Source organism: Silene latifolia, chromosome 3 (assembly GCF_048544455.1).
Source record: "Silene latifolia isolate original U9 population chromosome 3, ASM4854445v1, whole genome shotgun sequence".
Taxonomy (NCBI): Eukaryota; Viridiplantae; Streptophyta; class Magnoliopsida; order Caryophyllales; family Caryophyllaceae; genus Silene; species Silene latifolia.
The window spans coordinates 29,548,216-29,571,514 of NC_133528.1; the positions used below are offsets into that span (position 1 = coordinate 29,548,216).

At 34.5% G+C, this 23,299-nt stretch overlaps 1 protein-coding gene across 1 annotated transcript; it reads right to left on the reverse strand.

The window, feature by feature from the left end:
- Positions 1 to 344: 344 nt before the first annotated feature.
- LOC141648893 (protein FAR1-RELATED SEQUENCE 5-like) lies at positions 345 to 23,094 on the reverse strand. Its single transcript, XM_074457601.1, has 4 exons — positions 22,860 to 23,094; positions 22,481 to 22,511; positions 3,022 to 3,122; positions 345 to 2,404 (listed from the first exon to the last, which is right to left on the reverse strand). The coding sequence occupies exons 1-4, from the start codon at positions 23,092 to 23,094 to the stop codon at positions 345 to 347; spliced, it is 2,427 nt and encodes an 808-aa protein (XP_074313702.1).
- Between the last annotated feature and the right edge of the window lie 205 nt (positions 23,095 to 23,299).

Here is a 23,299-nt window from a genome sequence, read left to right on the forward strand (position 1 = left end):
AATAAAAAATAAAAGACATACAAATGAAAAAAAAAAGATCGAAATAAAAAATGATCAAAAATCACATAGAACAGCTCAAAAATGAAGTCTTCAATCATTCTGCCATTAATCAATATCTTTGTGTTTGTGATCCTCAACTATTTTCGTTGTTCAATCCTGAAACAAAAAAAGGCTATCAAACATTAACGGTTACAAATTTTTGTACATACAACAATACTATTTTCTTAATCAAGTACCATCTTACAAATTCAATCTGCTTTCCATATTCTCTAATAATGAATACACCACAAATATTAGCGTACCTGTATGAATGGAATCATACTCTCCCAGGACAATTCCGACTATCATGAAATCCTAATTCTCCACAAGCATTGCATTTCCTGGGCGCTTTCTTCTGTTCTTTCGTAGCTTTTTCCTTTTGAGACAGCATTCGTTTTCCAGACCCTTTCGTCTTTGACTGAATAGGAGGCAAGACATGTTCCTAAGAGCATCTCAAGTTCCCTAGTCTTGTTCCTCATCCTATCACCCGTGTTACTAGTACTACTACATTCTGACGTACTGGTTTGTGCGCTTATCTTGTCTTTGAAACCTTTCAGAATGCCCATTAATTCATCCACATACTCAGGTTTTTGTTCAGCGAGTGTCACACACGAGAACACCTCAGACCATAGGGTACCAATTTTGTGCCGTCTAACATCTAATGAGTTAAAATCTTCAATTAAAGTATGTGGCACATTATTACAAATCGGCTGACACGTTGCCAATTTGCTCCACCTACTTAACAGATACTGATCTGGAACATTGTCAAGGCCTTGTTCTTTCAACACATAAAGCGCATGACGGCACAAGATTCCATGTCTCTCGAACTTTTTACAGGTGCAGTTCACTTTCATTTCGTCAGAGATAAAGTTAACATAGTAAACCTTGTCTTTTTCACGATCAATAATGGGGATGATATCACTGGTAGTAACCCCTAAAATTTGAACACCACAGGTGAAACAAGCAGCCACCCACTCGTTTTTAAATTCAGAAAACATCACTGGGGTGTAGAACTCAGAAGCGTGTTTTTTCAAAAGGTGAGGCGTTTCTAGATCAGGGAAGGAGTTTTTTGACTCGGCTATTAATTTGGACTGTTTCCATCGTTGAGCGTCCATAGCGCTTTCAAACCTCATAAGAAACTCAACCAAAGTTAAGTTTGGGTTCATGAAATTTCCGAAAAAGCTATTCTCGGACTCAGACCGGGACGTGGTTCTCATTAGTCCACCCATAAATAAATCCCTGAAATATGCTGGGATCCAAGAAGCCCTTATGTCAAACATCGTATTTAACCATTCATTGTCGATCAGCCCGTATGAGGTTATAACTGAGCACCACCGTTCCTCAAACTCAGACGGTTCGATATCTTCTGCCCAAACACATGAGCACAACTCTTTCATGAAGTTAGTCTCTCTATATAGCGTAGTTCCGATCTTGTCTGGCAATTTTTTCATGATATGCCACATGCAATATCTGTGCTGCGTTTTGTCCCCGAACACTGTTTTAACCCCTGCTTTTATGCCTCTATCTTGGTCAGTAATTATGCACACAGGATACTTATTGCTCATTGCGCTCAGAAAATTCCGAAACAACCATACGAAATCCTCATCAGTCTCTTTTCTTATAAGTCCTGCTCCAAATGTCACACATTGCTTGTGATGGTCAACTCCCGTGAAAGGTGCAAATATCATTTTATATGTGTTCATATTAAATGTCGTGTCAAAAGACGTCATATCACCAAAGAGACTGTAATTCTTTATAGCTATAGGGTCAAACCAACAAACCCTAGATAGTCGTCCACAATCGTCAGCATCAAAATCAAAGTAGTATGAACTACACATGGCTTTCTTGTGCATGAAATTTTCAATCATCATTTGCGCATCATACCCTTTAATAAATTTCTTCACATCCCTCCAAAAACTTTTGAAGTCCTCGAGTGATGCCCCTACATTTTGATACCCTTTCACGTACTCTTTGAACATCCTAAAGCTTTGCACATGCCCCTTATTCACTTTCGAATTCTCAACAATCATGGTTTTATGTATAAGGGTTAATTCTCGTGACTCGGTCAAATGCACCACTGTGTTTGGTGTTGAGAGAAGGTGGGTCCTCTGCCTCTTTTTTACCTTCCCTCTAGGCTTACTTTCTCCAGCCTTACTGCACACACAGTACTTTGTCATTACAACCCCGTCTATGTTTCGTTGCGTCGACTTCCTCATTTTAAATCCAGAATTAGTAGCATAAGTTTTATAGAAACCTAACCCATCCCACAGTTTATCAAAAACCATACCCAAAACAGGCTTCAATTCTGGCGCGCATACAGGTATTCTTTCCTTTGAGGGTGTCTCGATAATTGTTGTGCCTGCATCTATACACGATAGAACAGTATATCGTATAAGCAGAGAGTACAACTAGCTGATACGCGACAAATATATTTCCAGATACGCTAATTAAGTCAGAAGCACTTAATCAATTAGAGATCAAGAAAATACAAAAAAAAAACGCATAAATTAACACAGAAAATTGTGTCTGTTCAATGTCATATCGTATCTTTATAACTGACTACTTTAACGTAGATGTCCAGATACACCAATAATAAACAATTTTGCGCTGCTGAATAACGTAACCGCATCAATTATACTAATGGATACATTAATCATATACGTAGATACCATGGTAACTAACTTCGGTGTTGCAATAATGAGAGAACTAACAGATAGCTAGCAGATACATTAATCAGGTTTGCAAAATTTCTAAATCTAATCATCAATAAACCTTAACCCAAAACTGATATGAATCATTTTTTTCGACAAAATAATCAAACATGATGCTAAAAAAAAAACTAATCACTTGATTCATCAATTTTCATCAGTCATCAGTTAACTCAACAATTAGGCTATCAGATACATCAATTCGCAACGATCCGATCACGATCAAAACAAACTGTAGACTGTAATGTAACAACAAATTAAACTTGATACATACCTAAATTGGAGGATGTTTGTGCGACATCATTGCTTGCGATTGGAACAATCGCATCCGTAGGTTCAATCAAGGTATTAGATTCTTCAATGTCCATCAACTCCCTACGAATCAGATCAAAAAAACGTAAACAACAATCAGAAACTACAAACAGTACTAATTGTAGAGTAAATACGACTATTATGCGGTTAAATATGTAAAATTGATTGAAACTTACATCAATTCGTTGATCAAATGTATTGATCAAGAAGAATTTCGTTAATTTGGCGGCGTTATTAGCTAAAATTGGCGGTTTTCCTGTATTTTCGCGGGATTTTTGTGAGTTTTTGAGAGAGAGAAGGTAAAGGTAGAGAAAGAATGAAAAATCGTTATTATGAGTTGGTCTTTTTTTTTAAGCTTTTATATGCGCATTTTATTTGGAACGGATCTCGTAATGTTTTGTTGCAATTTCCTTAATATAGGTCGTTCTCACCGTTCTCACCGAGTGATCGTTCTCACCGGATCCCGCCTCTCTCTCTCTCTCTCATATATATATATATATATATATATATATATATATATATATATATATATATATATATATATATATATATATATATATATATATATATATAAAACAGGGTTGAAACGATGTGGATGCGCCACGTGTCAACACAACCTTAAATACACGTATTAATTACAGCTGAAATTAAATACAAACATAATAAATGCTGTATAAATCTCAGCAAAATATTAATTATAGTTAAATAAATTTTATTATAAAATTATATTAAATAATTACGATGATTTGATTCTAAATTTACTAAAAATTTATTTTGATAGAAATTCTAAAATGTAAATAATTACGTTCATTGTGAAAAATGCTTTCAATTGAGTATAATTTTCATTATATTTATTAAAATATTTATTTTGATATGTCGAGATGATTAAAGTGAGTGTCTCACAATGTTTTACATTTACGTAAAAAAAAACATTTTGAGAAAGTTATAAAACTTAGACTATTAAATCCATTAAGAAAAATATCTTTATAAGAGTCATTGTATATATTGAAAACACAACTCTAAAACACTACTAAGAGATAAGTTTTTATAGTCTGAGAATGAAAAATATTATATTGGACAAATTGAATACATATGAGATTTTGATAGGTTTCAATAGTGTGTTAACGAGTATGTGTACGAGTGTGTATGTACATAGTGATTGCGTATGCATTTGAATAATCAAAACAAAATTAATGATTATTAAGTAATATAGTATTATAAACGGCTTGAAAAAGTAGAAAACACGTTACATTTTTCTTTAATTAATATCTTTAATTAAATATATATAAGTCAAATATTAAATATTGATTATGACTAACCAAATACTCCGTATTATTTTTAGTTATATATTTTATATGTTATCTTTTAAATACTTCGAAGTTAAACATCAAAAACTAATATTTGAAAAAGTTCAACCTAATATATTTACATGTAATAAACTCTTAAACATCATTATATATAATTTTAAAAAAAAACAAAAGGTGCAAATTTCTCATAGATATGTTTAACACATATCACATGCATGACACAATCTAAACATTTAAATAAGTTGAGTTTGAACTCTATATGTTTCATAGATAAATGTCACATGTTATACATAAAAAATTAAAAATTACATAAAATTATGTTCACATCATTTTGAATAATTATTAATTGATTTGAGACATAAAGTATCGTGAAATGATATAATTTGATATTTTATTGTTGATTGTTGTATTATTCGAATAAATTTTATTTTGATTAATATGTTATTTCACCAGTCATAAATTTATTTATAAAACGTTGATCATGCATAATTAATTATCACTTATTAGTTTTAATTAAAACTCTTATATATTTTATTTTAAAACATTGAAGTTAAACTTAAAAATATTAAATTTGAGAAAAAATTATTTATAAGAGAAAATATTGAAGGTCATATATGAATTATATAATTTTTCTTCAATTATAATCATAAAATATTAAAACGGGCCGCACGAAGCGCGGGATACTACCTAGTATATTTATAAAATGGAACATTTAGTTTATCACCATATAGATCTTGTAGTAATAAATACATGGTACTTTATACACTTACTTACTTTGTATTTGTCAAAACTTATAAGATAATTTGTATATCCTATTTATTTTTATCTTATTTAAAATAGAAAAGATATTTTGGATTTGTTAGCTTACTGTTAGCTTACTTTAACCGGCCTAATGAGAGTGTAACAAGAAGATTTTGTTACTTTGTTTTCCTTATTTTATTTACACTTAAACTCTCCTAATTTAAGGTATTTTATTTAATTCTTTCACACATCATACTAAAAACAAACCCTACCTCCTTTCTCTCGCCAAAGTACCGTGAGATTGGTACATCAATTCTCATCTCGTACGTTGTGCGTAATAAATTACGTACGTACTTGCCTACCAGCTTCTTTATTTCGTAATTTCTACGTACGTGCTTATCTTCTTGCTTCTTTATTTCGACTCAACTACAACTTCAGTTAATATTCTTGTTTTCCTTATTTAATTCAAGTTTGTTCTTTAACGGAGTGGACGATTGATTGGTGCGCAAAATTGATTAGAGACATGGATTCGGTTGATTTTTGTGTTCGTTGTCAAGACTATCGAGATTCAAAAGGATACTTATGACGAATGTCTTGTCGACTCGGATAGCGAATTGAGGTAACTTCGACGTTACTCGGTATTACACGATTTACTTGTTGTAGTTGCATGTATTATTGAGTTTTTAATACTTTATGATGATTTATACTCATATATGATTTTCGAAATTATTGAAATCTAGTTCTATGATTTTTATATATTATTTTGGCTATACATATTTTTATTTTATCAAACAGAAATTCGTTTGGGTGATATAATCATTTTTATGCTTTAATCGTTGTTTTGGGTATTAGAATTTTTAATTTGATTTTTATTTTTATTTTTCTGGAGAAAATTTTATTTCTGGAGTTTATATTTGATTTTATGCTACCATGAATTTTTGTGGTATTTGTTTCGGATTTTAGTATTTATTTTGCATTTTATAATGTTTATACGGTTTATGCGATATTAGTAATGTTGAACTATGTTAATTCGATTTAAAATACCAAATCTTAATGTTAATTCTCGAAAATTTAATATGTGGCCGAGACACTGTAAATTTAGGTGTGTGCAAAATTTTAGGTTGTGAAACATTGTTTTCGATTTTATAGGCATTTTACAAGTTTTTGTGAAAACTGTTATGAAATCTGTTAATTCTGTCAGGCTGTTTGTAAAATACATTTTGTCTGTTTAAGTTGCTCAAACCAAAAAATTTAAAAAAGAGACTCCTGTTTATTTTAAGTTTAGAATACCTCTGTAAAATTTCACTGGTTTCTAATGTACAATTTTCTCAGAATAAATTATTTGTGAACAGCTCGCCTGTAAACCGCGTTTCAGACTTTTGCTCAAAGTTTAGTTCGTAAAACATATTTTTCTTTTGATACAGTGGCTAATATTTTTCTCACAGAAACTTTATAATGTCTAGTTCTATTTAGAATTTTACTTTGCGTTAAAATGTTTTCGTAAAGTCATTTTAAGAATTGAAACTTTCTGGATATAGTTTTCTGTCATTTTTTTAGAAATGGATTTTTAGACCTCTGATACTTTCGTCCTTTGAAGTTGGTTTTAAAATGAAAGTTGTAGCTAAAAGCTACAGGAAACCATAAAAATTGGTCTTGCATCATTTTGATTTTTCTGTATTTAATTAATAATTTTATAGCACTGCTGTCCAGTTTTAGAAATTTGTTTTTAAGAGTTTGTCTTATTAAGGCCCAATAATATATATCTTACTAAGTACATTAAATTTTTAGCTTATTCTAAGCTTTAGTACAATAGCTTCAATTACTTTTTAACCTTGAAATAATTTTACACTTTGGAAAGTAAAGTTTAAGCTTTCTATTTTGAGGAAATAAAAGTGTAGTTCACTTACGAACTTTTGAAGTAATGTATTTCAAATAAGATACAATCTTTGGGATATTTTTAAGTTTGGAATAATGAAAGTAAAGGCAAAGAATAATAAACTAAGGCATACGGTTTTACTAAAACAGCTATATGGTTGAGTATCCTGCGGGCAGTACAGATCGTCGCAGAGTCATGTACATGTACTTAGACTAGGACTTCGCACTGCGTGGTAAGTCGTGTCCTATTATAGTTTGTTGTCTAGTTAGCGAGCTTGGAGGTGGTCATCTTAGCGTGACATTGGGTTCCCGAAACTAGTAAATATGCTGCGGTGTCAAAAGTATAGCTAAAGTGGATATCTAGCCTGAACTAAATTATTTACATTCTGTCTTTTGAATATTTTACTTTTAAGCATGCAGCACGTTGGTTTTAACGTGATTTGGTAATCATATTTTGTTACTTATGTTTTATAAAATTTCAATTTATTTTGATATATTATTGCTTCTGTAACATTTATATCATGTGATATGGCTGAGAGAACGTCAAGTTACTCTCCACTGATTGTGGCTGTTATGTTTATAACATGACAGGTATTAGCTTTGCTGGGGATTTATGTGTGAGCTAGCGAGTAGTTTGCAGATCCTACTCTGTTTTTCTGCTTTCTTTTATGGTTTAGTCTTGAACACTTTTGGACGTTTTCTTTATTTTCGCCATTTTTATAAAAGTGGCATTTGTTTAGACTTGACCATTTAATTTTATCCTTGAAATTTTGTACATTCTCAATTTATAACAGTTAGAACTTTTATCTTTGTGTATTTAATCCCATTCGACAGTGTTTCCGCCGTTGTTTTGCACTAGATTTTATAGGGGATTACATGTTAAATATTATATATAATAACGGTTCATTTCGTTATCTTATTTAATTGAATGTCAAAATTTAACAACGGCTTTATTGCGTGCAAAACCGTTGTTATATTCATCTGTTGACAACGGTATGTAACCGTTATCTATTTATATTGATGAAATTTTGTCAACGGTTCTGCTTAAATAAACCGTTGCAAACGTTTTGAACTCGACAACGGTTATTGTTCGTTATCTTATATTTTTGGCGGTTTGAATGGGAGGGAAAATATGTCAACGGTTATTTATCTAAATAAAACCGTTGTCAAAAATTTGTTTGCAACGGGTTGTTTTTAACCGTTATCGTTTTTATTTTTTTATTTTTTTTAAAAAAATGATTTTAGGTCGTTTCTAGCAGATCTTTGAAATGCTATTTTTCAAAGCGGCGTTTGTAGCAGAATCTTTGAAATGATATTTTTTTTCTTCTTTGAAAAATAGCATTCGGAAATTTGTGCGTGCAAAAATTCAATCATGTATCAAAATATTACACCCCACAATCAATTAAACCAGTTTAAAAACAAGACAAACAGGATGATCAAATTTAACACAATCGCTATTGAGAAAACAAAAGAAACCAATACACAATGGATCTGTATATACACACTCGTACATAAAGCATGAGAAAACTATAGAGACCTCACTAATGAAACAACATAACTGGCCCACATATTTCTCATCTGGTTGATGTCCTCTGGTGAATATTCCGAGGCTTTGTTGAGTATTTGTGGAAACTACAATTCAAAATATACATAATCAAATAGATGTAATACATGGAAGTATACAGAATTGAACTCAATTTACGTCTGAAATAGTTTTTAAATCACACTAACCCGTATCGGAATAGTAGATAGTTTTCTGTGGATAACCTCCCACATGGACTGGCAAACGTAAAAACCGCATTGTTTGTCGTCTGGTGCTTTAGGAGACTATTATATAAATCACACACAAATCAGCTGAATTAGATAATCAACCTCTCGCATAAACATTAATTAAATGATACGAGTAATTATTAAGAATACACTTACTAATGGCGTGATAAAATTGGGAACAACGTCGCTTTCATATTATCCAAGTGGACATAATATTTTTTTTGCTTCAAAAACTCTAAATCATAAATATACACACATGCCATTATTATTTGCATATATATGTCTCAAGTCATACAATAACAAATGACATTATTGAAGGTTGTAAACTTACTCAGTTATCATCCTTACACAACTGTCATAGGGTTTGTCTTCGCGAGACTCAATCCAGTACACTGTTTTTGTTTCCACTTGGATTGCCAGTAGCACCCAATACTTCCTATTCATTTTGAGACATTGAACTGTTAGTTCATTTACACGCATTTAAGCATGTTAATTTCATTACAATAATCACGTACTATACATACATATTCTCATTGTAGGGGCAAGCCATAGTTTTTTGGACGACATCAACCAACGATAGACCTGGCAAAATCAACCCGACCCGGTTGACCCGACCCGAAAAGGATGACCCGAGACCCGAAATCGACCCGAATTGCTGAACCCGAATGACACCCGAAGGCCGAAGTGACCCGTAAAATGACCCGAGCTTTCATGGACCCGTAACAAACCCGACCCGAAATGACCAATCCGAAACCACTCAACCCGAAAATGACCCGACAAAATATAACTTTAATTGACCCTAATAGACTTGAAATGCCTCTCTTCTCTTAATCTTTGACCCGAAAATGGCCTGACCCATATTAACCCGACCCGCTTGACCCGAAACACACCCGACCAACAAACCCGAAATAGACCCGTAACCCGAAATGAACTGACCCGATCTGAACTAACCCGAAAATTTGAGAAACCCGAAATGACCCGACCCAAACTGGCCCGACCCGAACCCGACCCGGTTGACCCATTTGCCAGGTCTAACCAACGAGCGATACTATTGATTTGTTCTTCGTATGAAATTCTATTAACAGAGAACGCCTTAGGACTCAAGAATCCGCAGGCGTGAAATGGGACCTTCCACTCAGCGATCTGATTATTCAGGTACCTATTACGCCACATGGAACAAAGAATGTTATTGTAATTGATAATTTAAATAAACATCATTATTCTTATATGACTTACTTCATCCAGATCAAATGAACAGCATCTAAATTGTCAAGGTCGACGAATTCCATCAGTTGCTTCGGGTCCAGTACGGCTACATCATCTGCGCCCATAATTTCCTGTTTAATGTTAATCATGACTACATCCCCTCTAGGTGACTTCTTTACAGCCAGGTTGTGCAAAGCCATCAGCGAAGCAGTTTTCATTTCTTTCTTATAGTCACACGATTCATAATAAGAATCATAAGCAGGCTTGACTGCAACAACTTCCGTTGACGTAGTAGTAATTGCTTTAGCTGCTGCCATGGCTTTGCTTAACTTCTACAATGTAAAGATTAAAGTACTTGTGTTAATATTCGTACCCTAATATATTTAAAGAACAAGTAATAATTAACGTCTGCGTATAGGTACCTCGGAGATGACAACATTGATGAGGTTGTTAGGCCATTGCACATAAGAGCTCAGGGCTTCTTTCAAATACGTGACCTCCTCAGTAGGAAATGGTACTTGTATTTCCCCATACTCGTCTTTATATAATTAGGACACTTCCACTTTACAGCAATTGTGACGAAGGGCTATACCGTGAACCTTCACTTGTTGAAGCCGGTCGTAAGCGAACACGTATTCCCTGGCAACAACAACTTTCTATTTCCTCTGTAAATAGAACAGACGACAAGGCACCTTGCAATCGCCCTTCACGACAGCTTTAATCAATTAGTACACATACATTCACTACCTTTAATAAATTTCATAAGTAAAAAATGTGTACTGAGATGAATAATTATAAACTAGCAGCTATTACCTTTTTCGGTGTAGAGAAGAACGTCTGATCATCAACTACCTCAATCTATTCATGTGTCACGGCCTTACTGGCTTCCTCTTCCTCTTCAACTGCCTGATATCGATCCTCGGCTCCCATCTGAGTCTCCGGAGCCATTTCCTTCTCCCTTGCCATGTCCTCCTCGGCTTCCTTCTGTACATTAACACTTGTCCATATAACACGTACAGATTTTCCAAATCATATAACACATTGTATATATATATATATATAAGACATAAATATTATTACCTCTTTTTCCTCCTCCTCATCCTCCTCCTTCTCCTTCTGCTCCTCCTTCTCCTCCTCATCTGCTTCCGTTATGACTTCTTGGACCATATCCAACTCTTTTTCTGATGGCTTTTCCCCAGTTTTCAACATTCTCATCATCAACCTGGCTATTTTATGATGCTGTGTAGTAGGATTAATGTCAGCATATATAGTTATAAATTACGTTGGTTCAAATACAGTATTTATAGATTACCTTCTTGGAATCATCACCACTTCGAGTAGTTTTCCCAAAATACTTACTGATACCAACATGCGTCGATACCCCTCTCACACGACCTGGATGCTCTGCTTTGCCGATTGCCCTAGCAAGAATTTCATCACGTCCTTCAGGCTTCCATTTTCCTTCATGTACCTCCTTCTCACAGATCCTCTATATACACATAAAACCATTAAGCAACACACAATTATATAACTCCGACTACCAGTGGTAGAAGTGACATATTTATTCAAACTTACAATTTTCTCTTTGATGTCCTTGTCATATTCAGTTTCCGTCTTTCCATTCATAGAAGTGTGACCTTTCACCCAAGCGTCGTGACGACTGAATTTTCCAAGCTTTGCCTGCAATTCATTCATCACATTTATATCCTCTCAAAATATATATGATTACGATGAACATATATAACATCCGACTAAAACACCTAATAGTCTAATACTATAAGAATTATGTACTTACAAGTTTCTTCTTAATCAATCTATAACCACCTCGTGGGCCGTAAAAGACGGTCTTTTTCTTTGAAATGTTCGCCTTGTTCCTCTCACTCATAGCCTTCATCAAATAAATTGTATCAAGAAACGTAAGCATGACCAAACACTAAACTAAGTATACTTCTTTACTTATTATTATTAAGTTACCTTAAACTTGTCAGACTGCCTATAAGCGATATAGCTATCACAATGGTCTTGACTGACATATGGATACTTCTATGTTGGTGAGTTCTTGTTCATCTCCCCGGTTTCCTTGTTGAACAAGTGGTTCTCAGCCATCTTTAACTTCCAAGAACTAAGGGCTTCCCCTGTCTTTGTTTTTAGGTACTTATCATACTTTTCGGGGACAACGTAAGCTAACTGCATATATGATGAGCATAGTTGGTACAAGTATTTCGGCTAATACACATATAAAGTAGTAACTTAATTTCAGCAAAAACATTTATTATTTTATATACATACCTTTATTCTGCTTATTAGCATGGTGTTCCGTATTTTACTCAGTTCACTGATACGCGGCGTACCGAGAGGCACATACTGTCTTACACAACAACCAAACCAACTCGAAAAATACCCGGCATACTCACCATATGGCAGCCCCGTATCTTTATCCCATTGCAAAGGATTAGGTATCTTTGAATTTGTTGCTTCTAGGGAAACCCTGTGGCGCATTCGACCCGAAGTGTGTTGCAAATTATTCTCATCACCTGAGTCGTCGCCTGACGCATTTCCATCGTTTGTTTTACGCTTTTGGACCATATCTAAAGCAGAAATTAATAAACAAATAATAACAATGCATACTTATAAAAACAAACAAATCTACCGAGAGGAACGTTTATTACTTCTTTAAAGAGGACAATCCGGATTGATCTGGCGCCGACAATGGCGACGATGACGATGACTGCGACGGCGATGGGTAGGCTCGTGGTAGAGGAGAATCTCAATGTTTGAGAATATTATGTGGGGGAGGGGAAGCTCAGAGTATATTATGTGTGAATAATACAACACTTGCAAGAACTTATTTATTGGAAAGTAATAAGCACGGTATAAGAAAAATCGTTATATTTTGTTTCCAAACAGACTACGATTTTGTTTGAAACCTGAATTAATTCGTACTATCTACAACGGTTCAGAAATTACCGTTGTCTGTAATATTTTAACGTTGTTTGATTTTCCCGCCAAGAAATAAAGCATCATTTTTATATACATAACAACGGCCTGAACCGTTATACCTGTATACGTCCTTAACAACGGTTTGGGTATACCCGTTTTATTTTATATTTCATTGTGTTTGATTTTACCGCCAAGAAATAAAGCATCATTTGGTATATGCCAGCTAATTACAATATGTTTCTTAGAAAATCTTGCTTATATTTCCATTAATTTAAAGGATTACAAGTTTACACATAAAGAGTACAAACTACCACCATACATAATAAACTAGGTTAATAACAATTAGAAGAAGAAATTTGACAATTAACTTAAGCCATGCCTCATTATTTTTGAGTTCTACGATATCCATGGTTAAATTCTTGCATTCTTCTTTTGCCTTCAATATTTCACTGTCATTTCTCCGCTTCAATTCTTCAAATTGATATAACATACTTCTCACTTGAGTAATCTCGATATCCATGCTCTTTTTCTCATTCACTAACCTGTTTATAACCTTCCTCTGCCACTCAGTCATTGGTTCATCAACCCACTTGAAGTAATTGCATCCACGCATTTTAGTCTCGGGATTATAGAATTTGTAAGTAAGAAGCTTTCTTCCCGGATTTTGCAAAGTCCAAGAAGTCTGCAATGCTGCCGGAACTGAGCAATTACATGTCCCTGCTGAAATAGAGGAAGAAGAAGAGCTACCACTTGACATAATTTGAGTAATAAGAGAGAGAGAGAGAGAGAGAGAGAGAGAGAGAGAGAGAGAGAGAGAGAGAGAGAGAGAGAAATGAAGAAATAGAGAAATGAAGAAATAGAGAAAGAAAGAAGGTTATTTAAAATAATATTATTCAGCAATTGCATAATTTAACACGCTTCTTATAAGAACCGTTGTAATTATCTTATTAATATCATCGAATTTCCATTTATTTTTAGAGGTGTTTATGATATAACACGGTTTTTATGCATTATCGTTGTCATTTTTAGAAGTGTTTATATTCAAGATGAATGTAATTAATAAAGAGTAGAACTATATATTAAAACGAGCATATTATACAATGGCGAAATAAAAAAAAAACAGTACAACAAGGAAAAAAAAGAAACACAATAAAAAATAAAAACGACAAAAACAAACAGCTAACTAATTATTAAATTAATTAATCAAACACCCTAACAGGAGTTTGACGAGGAGATGAGTACTGAGGATAAACTTGATTATAAATCAAGCTTACTACATCGGCATCACGACGGTGATCAAAATGAGGCACTTCTTCGTCTTCCCATGATTTCGGTACATGAAAAAAAATGTACGGTAAGAACTTTCTCATCAGATGAGCGTCCCCATCGGTGGCAACCCATAAGTAAGGCCCAGCGTGTACATAACGATCCTTAGGGTCACCGTCATAATAGTCACTTTTGCCTCTTTGTTTGTCACGTGATGCATACCTTGCAGCGAGTTGTTTTGCTTGGCGAAAATCGTCAAGACCATCCCCTCGAAACACGATTAGAACATATCCAAGAAACCCACGACTAGAATTCCAAGCCGGGTGGATTGCCCTAACATTTGAAAACCCATTCTCAATGAGGATGTCCCTCAATGGGTTAATAGACTTAGAAGCTCGCTTCCCAGCAGAATCGCGTATGACTGGGAGATTGTGAATTATGCACGTAATCGGGTTGATATAGCGGGTTACCGATTGCTGAGAAGGTGCGACTGCCATTCTTTTAATTATTATATTATTATATGTATGTATATGTAGATTATTAAGAAAGTGAAGTAGAAAGGTTAGTAATAATAAAGTGATTCTTATTGTTACTGCAAACGTGATGCTATTTATAGTAGTATAATAAAGCTATAATTAATTAGATTAATTTCATCCATACGTTACATTCAAACTTGTATTAATTGTGCATGCATGCATGAGGTGAATAATGGTCAAATAACCAATAATAATAGGCATGCATTGGTAAAACCAAAAACTTTTCAGTTTTGGATCTGTATTTAAAACGTTTGTAAGAAAAACCGTTGTTTATTGGTGTAATATGACAACGGAGTTACAAAAAACCGTTGTTGATATATGAAATATGATAACGGCTTAACAAAGAACCGTTATCTTTTTGTGTTATACATACGGTCAAACACGCAATACTGTAACTTTGAATCAGAAAAAGTAAAAATTACAAGGCATGCATTAGTCTTGTTAAGTAATTGGCGTTGTGTTTTTACTAATTGGACAACGGTTTTTTGATAACCGTTGTGTTTCTTATTAAGTAATTGGACCGATTCTTATTTAGCTTCTACCGTTTCCACTTTCCAATTCTTGACTTGTTAAGTTTCCAATTCTTATCTTATTATTATACCGGTTCCAATTCTTAATATCTTATTATACCGTTTCCAATAGAACCCAAACTCATTATATAAGTAGAATTATAATTTTCACAATCTTAACGTGTACCGTTTGCACTTTCCAATTCTTAACTTGTTAAGTCCTCCATTAATTTTCCACATCGATTATGTCGTCAAGTTCATCAACTTACAGTGGTTCATATTATTCATCCACTGATGATGATGATGAAGCATCATATGAACCTCTTGTAGGACTCCCAAGTAGATTTATTTACGCTAAACCCTTTACGTGCATCATTCACAATCTCCTGTATACAGAGGACGGGCATGGAAAGGCTATAATCTCGTATAGCCTTGACTGGTTAATAGGTTTGATTCGGTTAGCCGGATTGAATTTGGTTCAAACTATCTACCCGGACAATGATGCGCATCATGGCTTCGGGCAGTGTGCCCTCATCGAGTTTGGCGGGGGTGAGGAGCGGGAATGCTTTCGTCAGGCTCGCAAACTTGAGCGGGCATTCTATAACAATGACTCTTCGAGACTCTGGTTTGATCAGTATGAACAGCGGGTAGGCCCATATTTATGGGTTGCGAATGAATCTGACCGTCTCCTACTACTTCCGATTCTGCACCGCCAAGGTCGCATTGCCGAGCAGGGGACAGTGCCGTTGCAATGGGAAAACAGCTGTTTGGATTGGGCTGAAGGTGAAAGAGACATATATGGTGATATTTTCTCTGAATTCCAGAGGATGGGGTAACAAAAAACATACTCCCTCCATTCAACTCCACACTACACATTTGCTTTTTCATGTTTGTCAACGTTTGTTTTACGCGACTTTGTTTTCTTTAGCTTGATATTTTAATGTACTCCTAAAAATCTAAGTCATTATAATAAAAGTTTGATATTTTTGTGGTGATATTGTCTCTGAATTCCAGAGGATGGGGTAACCAAAAACGTAACAAAAAACATAAATAATTAAACTTTAATTCAAACCACCACCATAATCCAAATACAACTTACAATGCCAGATAATAATTAAAGACTTAAGTATTAGAATCCGATGAATTATCAGGATACTCATTATGAATTTCGGTATAGAGCAAGTCGTAGATCGGCCCTTCATTATCATCGGGAAGCGCAGGTGGAATGGCCTCTCTCTCCCATGACAAAGGCACAGTGGCAAGAATGTGATTCTTCCTGCAATGTTTCAGCAGATGATGATCAAGATGGGTCGCAACCCATAGATAAGGGCCTTGTTGTTTATCATCCGAATAGAAGTCCTCTTTCCCCGCATCTTCCCCCGCAAATCTAGCCCCTAATTTTCTTGCCTGACGAAAACTATCATGGCAGTTGGCTTCGTCAAACACGATAAAAGCGAAGCCTACAAAACCTTACTTGTTTGTAGACACAGGGTACACTTTTTTAACCGCGGTGAAACCGGAGTTATGAAACATTTCCGTCAACCACCCTAAATTAGGGTTTAAACCCTTTCCATTCACACCATAATGAACCGGGAGATTATGGAGAATGCAAGTAAAAGGTTGTGCGTAACGAGAACATGATTATAGCTCACCAGCCATATTTTTTTTAGAGAGATATTTAGAAAGAAATTAGAGAGTAAATGTTTGATAATTTTGAATTTGACCTAAAATATGAAGACATATTTATAGAATTATTTTGGTCAAATTGAATATTATTGGTCAAATTGAATATTTATTAAAGTTCAGTTTTGAATGCAGTAATCAAATTGTGAAATCTAATCAAATAATGACAACGGTTGAATTGAAACACCGTTATCTCATAATAGACAATAATAACTGTTACAAAGAATCCGTAGCAATAACATAACAATGGGTAACAAAAACCGTTGCTGGTGTTAATTTAGTAACGGTTTTCGAAATGCCGATATCTTAAACTGGTAACGGTTTTCTAACAATCGTTGATAAGAGTGATTCGATAACGAGTTTTTGGAAACCGTTAAAAGTTTTTGACAACGGTTTGTTAATCAGCCGTTGTCAAATTATAATAACAACGGTTTTCGAGGGAACCGTAATTCCTATTAGCACGATCTAGGTTTCCGTCAATATTTTGAAAACGGTAATCTAAGTGTCGTTAATAAATGCATTAAACCGTTGTGATACACTCCTTATTGATTGCCAGATTTGGCGTAGTGATTATTATAAACATAAGTAAATTTAGTGTTTGTTAGAACAATTGTTAATTGGCGATTAATCTTACCTAATAATATGGATTTTATAATTGTGTTTGTATAATTTTGTATAATTGTTTTTATAATTTTGCGGTAAGGGTAGGTACTGTGCTGCGAATTGGGGTCGAGGTGAGGAGGAACAGGTGACGAATTAATGGTGGTCGATTGCTGCTCGGTTGTTTGTCGGTATCAGGGGTACGAGATGAGACTCGTTTCTGGGTTGGTTGATGTGAGTACGGTGGTATTTGTGGGTGAATTGAACTGCTATGGAGTGGTGTCACCTGGTGATGCGGATTGAGGTGGTCGAGGATGGAAGAGCAGGCTGGAATGGAGCTCGAGGGTTGAGCCATAGTGGCGGTCCCATGGTGGTTCGAAATTTTGGGTTGCTTGGCTGATTTAATTGAAGATTGCCATGGTAATTGGTAGTAGAAATAGGAGTAAAATAGGAATAGGTGAGAGTAAAAAGATGAATTAAGTAAAATAGGAATAGAAGGTATTAATATTGATCTAGGGGCAAAACGGTCATAAAAAAAGACATTTCACCTGAAAATGCAAATGGGTGCAATTTTTGACCTGAGAAACATTTTATGGGAGTAAATTATTAAAATGTTTTCAAAAGGAAATTATTTTAGAGAAATGGTATATAAAAGGGTATAATTATTAAATTACTCCTCAAAAAACATCGCACTATGTCCATTTCTTCTTCCTGGTCCCACGTCCATGCATGGAATTGAATTATTTAATTTAATATCTGGTGAAAATACTGGCATATATTCCTTATATTATCGTTCATTGTAAACTACATTTACCGTTTATATGGATTTTTTTGGTAAAATAGGCGATTTTCTCAAATTATTTAACGAAATGTGTGGAGTCTCAAATTAATTACCCAAAATGGGTCCACGTCATACCCGAAGCTAGGATTGATCTAAGTCGCCATCTCGGTCAGCGACCAATACCGTTGAGAGACAAAATGCCAACTCGGCTGGCGACCTCGAGCTTAGTCGCCAATCGCCCTGGCGACTTGACGCCAACTCTGATTTGTGGATGAATGATACTGGAAAGGGGAGGTGATCCGCAAAATTTGACTTCGAGCTTAGTCGCCAACCGCCCTGGCGACTTGACCCTCACAATAGCTTCGTCAATACCAAGCCTACGTGGACCCATTTTCGACAATTAATTTGCGACTCGACCCATATCGTTAAATAATTAGTGAAAATCGCCCATTTTGAAAACGGATTCGTCTATATGCCTTGTCAGGTCTATTGATTCAAAATTTTAATAAATCCCTAAATGTAGAAGTTCATTATTCCTTATATTCGTTCTTTGTAAACTACACCTACCGTTCTTATCAACGTAGTTAAAACAATATCATTTCAATGATCGGTAATTAAAAATGCGATATTAAAGTGCTTTTTGTCGTCAGAATTTTGTCGCTAACACTACTACAGATACAGGCTATAACAACGGTTAAAAACCGTTGTTATATAAAAAAGCGGACGTTGTTAAAGCGTCCGTTATAAAAGGTTTTAACAACGGTTGGTTTTCTTAAGGAACCCGTTGTTAAAACTATTAACAACGGTTTTAAGTATAAAAACCCGTTGTGGAAAATGTGACTCAATTTTGGGGGGAAAGTTATAACAACAGGTTATAAAATACAAAACCGTTATTATAACTAAAGAAAACGGGTTGTTTATAAATAACCGTTGTTGTTTGTTCTTAAAAAATAAAAAAAAATTAAATCAAATATTACTAGATGCATGCATAATTACGGCCAGTTATAATTCCAATGCATGCATTATTACTGCCATCCATGTGCATATGAACGGACAATATGGAATGAGAAGGGTTAGTAATAAGATTTGAAGCAGCAGAGAAAGATATGATGATGATTATGGCACAACTTCCTAACATATATATTAAATAAAAAACAACTCAAACCACCCACACATTGCTTAGCATAAATACATGCATTATCTCAACTAACATTCCATTATCTCACTATACATCTCCAAACCCTAACTGCTAAAACAAACGCCAAATAAACCCTACTTAATCTTTCAAACAAACTCCAAACTCCAACAAATTGAATGATATCATCCTTAAGACTCTTACTATGATCGAGAAACAACAACAGTTTCATCCGCCGGTTGCTCCACATTGAGGAAAGTTTCAGGAGCTACCTTGCGGATGCTCGATCCATACTGAAGGACGCCAAAGAAGATGGCTTGACGAGCAGAAGCGACACGATTGCGGCTATATGACGATATAGCAACTGCTGAACGGAACTTCCAAATAGCCAAGGAGGAGAGGACGGATATCATAGAGGAGAATAAGACCCTCTATGAAAATATAAGAATTGCATTTTTATTAATGTAATTTTTTTTTTAATTTATGTATTTATTATATATATATATATATATATATATATATATATATATATATATATATTAATTATGTTTATCATGCATTCCTCTCTATCATCTTGCTTCTTCTTTGTTTTAGTTTATTTAATTTGTTTTACTAGCTAATTAAGCGAATAATACTTAAAGAAATAACATAATGGTCGATAAAAACACATACACATGCAAATGAAATAATTAGAAAAAGAAAATAATGACGATGAAAGACGATGAAACCAACAGTGACGGCGAGATTCACCTGATAATTAGAGAAAGTAAGAGATGATGAAATCAACAGTGACGGTGAGAAGATAAAGCGACGATGAGAAAGAGAGAAAGAGACGATGAGAAAGTGTGTGTTTTGTGTTTGTGTTTGTGTTTGTGTTTGTGTTTGTCTGCTGTGTTTGTGTTTGGGTATTAAGGTTTGTGTTTTGTGGTTGTAGCAGATTTATGTTTGTGTGGTTTATAGTATGGAAGGTATTGACAACGGTTATTAAACAACAACCGTTGTTAAATAAGTTTTAACAACGGTTGTAAAATAACAACCGTTGTCAAATAAGTTTTAACAACGGTTGTAAAACAACAACCGTTGTCAAATAAGTTTTAACAACGGGTTTCAAAAGTAACCGTTGTGATTACTTTTCACTAACTTTGCGTCAATTTTGCGCCAAATTATTAACAACGGTTGTGCATGTGTTACCCGTTGTTAAAACTTATAACAACGGTTGTTATAGCCATACCCGTTATAATTCATTTTAGTAAAATTCGCGCCATACATTCTACAACGTCTATTGTGATTTTCGTGAATAATCGTTGTTAAAGGGGCGTTGTAGTTGCCTGGATTTGTAGTAGTGTAATTTCCAATTCTAACCCTCGCAACCGGACGAGAGAACACGGTTTTGAGAGAGCTCGAAATCCTAGCAAACCACCATCAACCTCACATCCAAAAGCAACCCTAAACTCCTCTCATACCCATAAAAAAAGCACAAAGTTCACACAAGAGATTAGACGAACATTAGAGCATCGATTTGCTCTCTTGTTCGTGCCTTCTCGCGTTCTGCACAGCACATGTTCTTATCCATTTTTATTTGTTTTGAAACCGTTTTTCCTTCTTTGTTTTACTAAAGTTTGAATCTTTGGAGTCTAAGGATTCCAGAACATCTTTCGGATTTAAATTTGAGTAAGAAACGAAGTCACAATCTTCATTTGAAAATCGCTACATGAAGTGCCTTTACACGAGAAATTGATTTTTGGTTTCGAAATTGATTTTGTTAAATTGTTTCGAAATTTGTTTTACAATCGTTGAAGATGCGGCTTCTAAGCAACACTTGCATACGGGATCCCAAGTGGTGTCCAAGTTTACATGTAAGTTGAGGGTGCACAAAATTCCGTCTCTTTCCTTCTCCTTCTGCTCCTGTATGTCACGGCCTAAGGCCCCTTTTATCTCATTTTTTTATCGTCGTTAATTATCGTTTCATTAGTTGATGTTTCGTAATTATGACGTTAATGATAGATTAATTGTTGTTTACAATAAATAATATGTTAATCACATTCTTAGTCTTTCGATTTATGACGATAACATGTTTAGTTAGAATAATTAACATGTTAAAACGAAATAGTTTGTCATTGTATGACGATAACATGTTTTAAATCAATTAAATGAAATTTAAATTAGTTTAATTCGATCTCACATGTTTAGTGATTTGTTTAATTTTAATTACGAAGTTATTAAATTATTTCACATGTTTAATGTTTTTTTAAATTTTAATTATGAAATAATTAGAATTATTCACATGGTTTGATTTATTTAATTTTAATTATGAAATAATTAGATTAAATCACATGTTTTATTTGACTAATAATGCATGTATGTTATTGTTAAATTGCGACTGGCATAATTAATATGTAGAAAGCATGTTAACTGAATTAGACATTTATAGGTCATACAAAACCCGATATAGGATTTAAAATGAATTTCTTTAAAGAATTTAATGAATTCATCTATGACGACTTCTCGCTAGTTGAATTGCGCATGATTAGTATCCGATTCATTGCATTCGATGACTAGAATAGTCAATTTTGACCACCCCTTTGGCCTTGTGATGCCTCGGCCTTCGTGCCAATTTGGTTCGGTTTTTTGTCTTGTTTTATTTAACTATTGCGATTTATTTCAAATTTTATTGTTATTTAATCGTTGTAATTATTGTAATTCATTTCAAGCAATGTAATTTTTACTTTAAATATGGGTCAAGTTAGTCCTTTATTTTAAGTCAAAACGATTTTTATAAAACCTTTGTTTTAATTGGTTAAATTGAAGTATTTAATCGATTAAATCGAAGTAAGTGCGCAAAACGATGATGAGGCTAAGGACGAAGTCCTATGTGAGCCGTGGCCTTATCATTGGAACGTTTTCCAAAGCCTAGATAGACGTGTCAAGCGTAAGTCCTTGTTTAGAAATTGTATTTAGATTGAGTTGTATCTTTAATTCAATTGTTTGCACATCGAGTCGACGAGAATCGTCTGGGTTATAATAGGTAGTGCCCCAATTGCTTCCCTTCCCCCCAAGCTATGTTGTGAATACCTGTTAGCATAGCTCAAATCAACCTCACATGCTAAATCACTTGAATAAAGTAGATTAGATGCATTAAACGATTAGAAACCAAATCACATGATAGGATCAAAATGGTGTTTTGCACTCTCATACAACAATCGTAGTCTTATCCAAATTAGCCATCATAGTCCCTAGTAGAGGTCGTTATTGCAACGGGCGGGGGTGGGTGTTTTATTAATGAACTTCACACCACGTACTTTCAACGACGAACTCAAATCTCATTTTCAAAAGTGGTTTCCAAATTTCCTTAAATTTGGTGGCGACTCCAAACAATTTCAACCCCGTGGATAAGTACCTCATTTTCCCACATCCACAGCGTCTTATCCGACTTTTCTTGATCCGTACAGACCAGTGGGTCGCTTTTCAAGCTCCATACTGTTGGCAAATTGCTGATTGAATGTATTGACCAGGTTAATGAAGGATTTGATACTTCTATTAGGCAGGTTGATGTACCATTTTAACACTGGCTCGACCAGAGTTGTTCCAAATCCCTTACACGTGCACACTTGCCTTAGTTCATTTTTCACTGATGCGGCCAACATCCCTTGCTTGTAGAAGCCTACATGGTTTTGTGAATTCGTCATTCCATCATAACTTCACATCAATGGCACCACAAATTTCTTGGGTAAGTCCACCTTTGTTATCTCATCTATGAAAGGTGAGTCAAAATAAACTACAGGGTTGGCCTCCTCTAAGCTGGCAATAATTCCAGGTATCGTATTCTTAATCTTCTTATGAAGTTTCTGGATCTCTTAGACCACTGCCATCATTATGGTTGCTCGTGTATGT

Coding starts and splice junctions, on each gene's coding strand:
- LOC141648893 (XM_074457601.1), bottom strand. CDS start 23,094: ATGACGAATTCACAAAACCATGTAGGCTTCTACAAGCAAGGGATGTTG. Junction 22,512..22,859: donor GCTTGAAAAGCGACCCACTG/GTCTGTACGGAT, acceptor CAAGTGATTTAG/CATGTGAGGTTGATTTGAGC. Junction 3,123..22,480: donor GATTTGAGCTATGCTAACAG/GTATTCACAACA, acceptor TCTGATTCGTAG/GGAGTTGATGGACATTGAAG.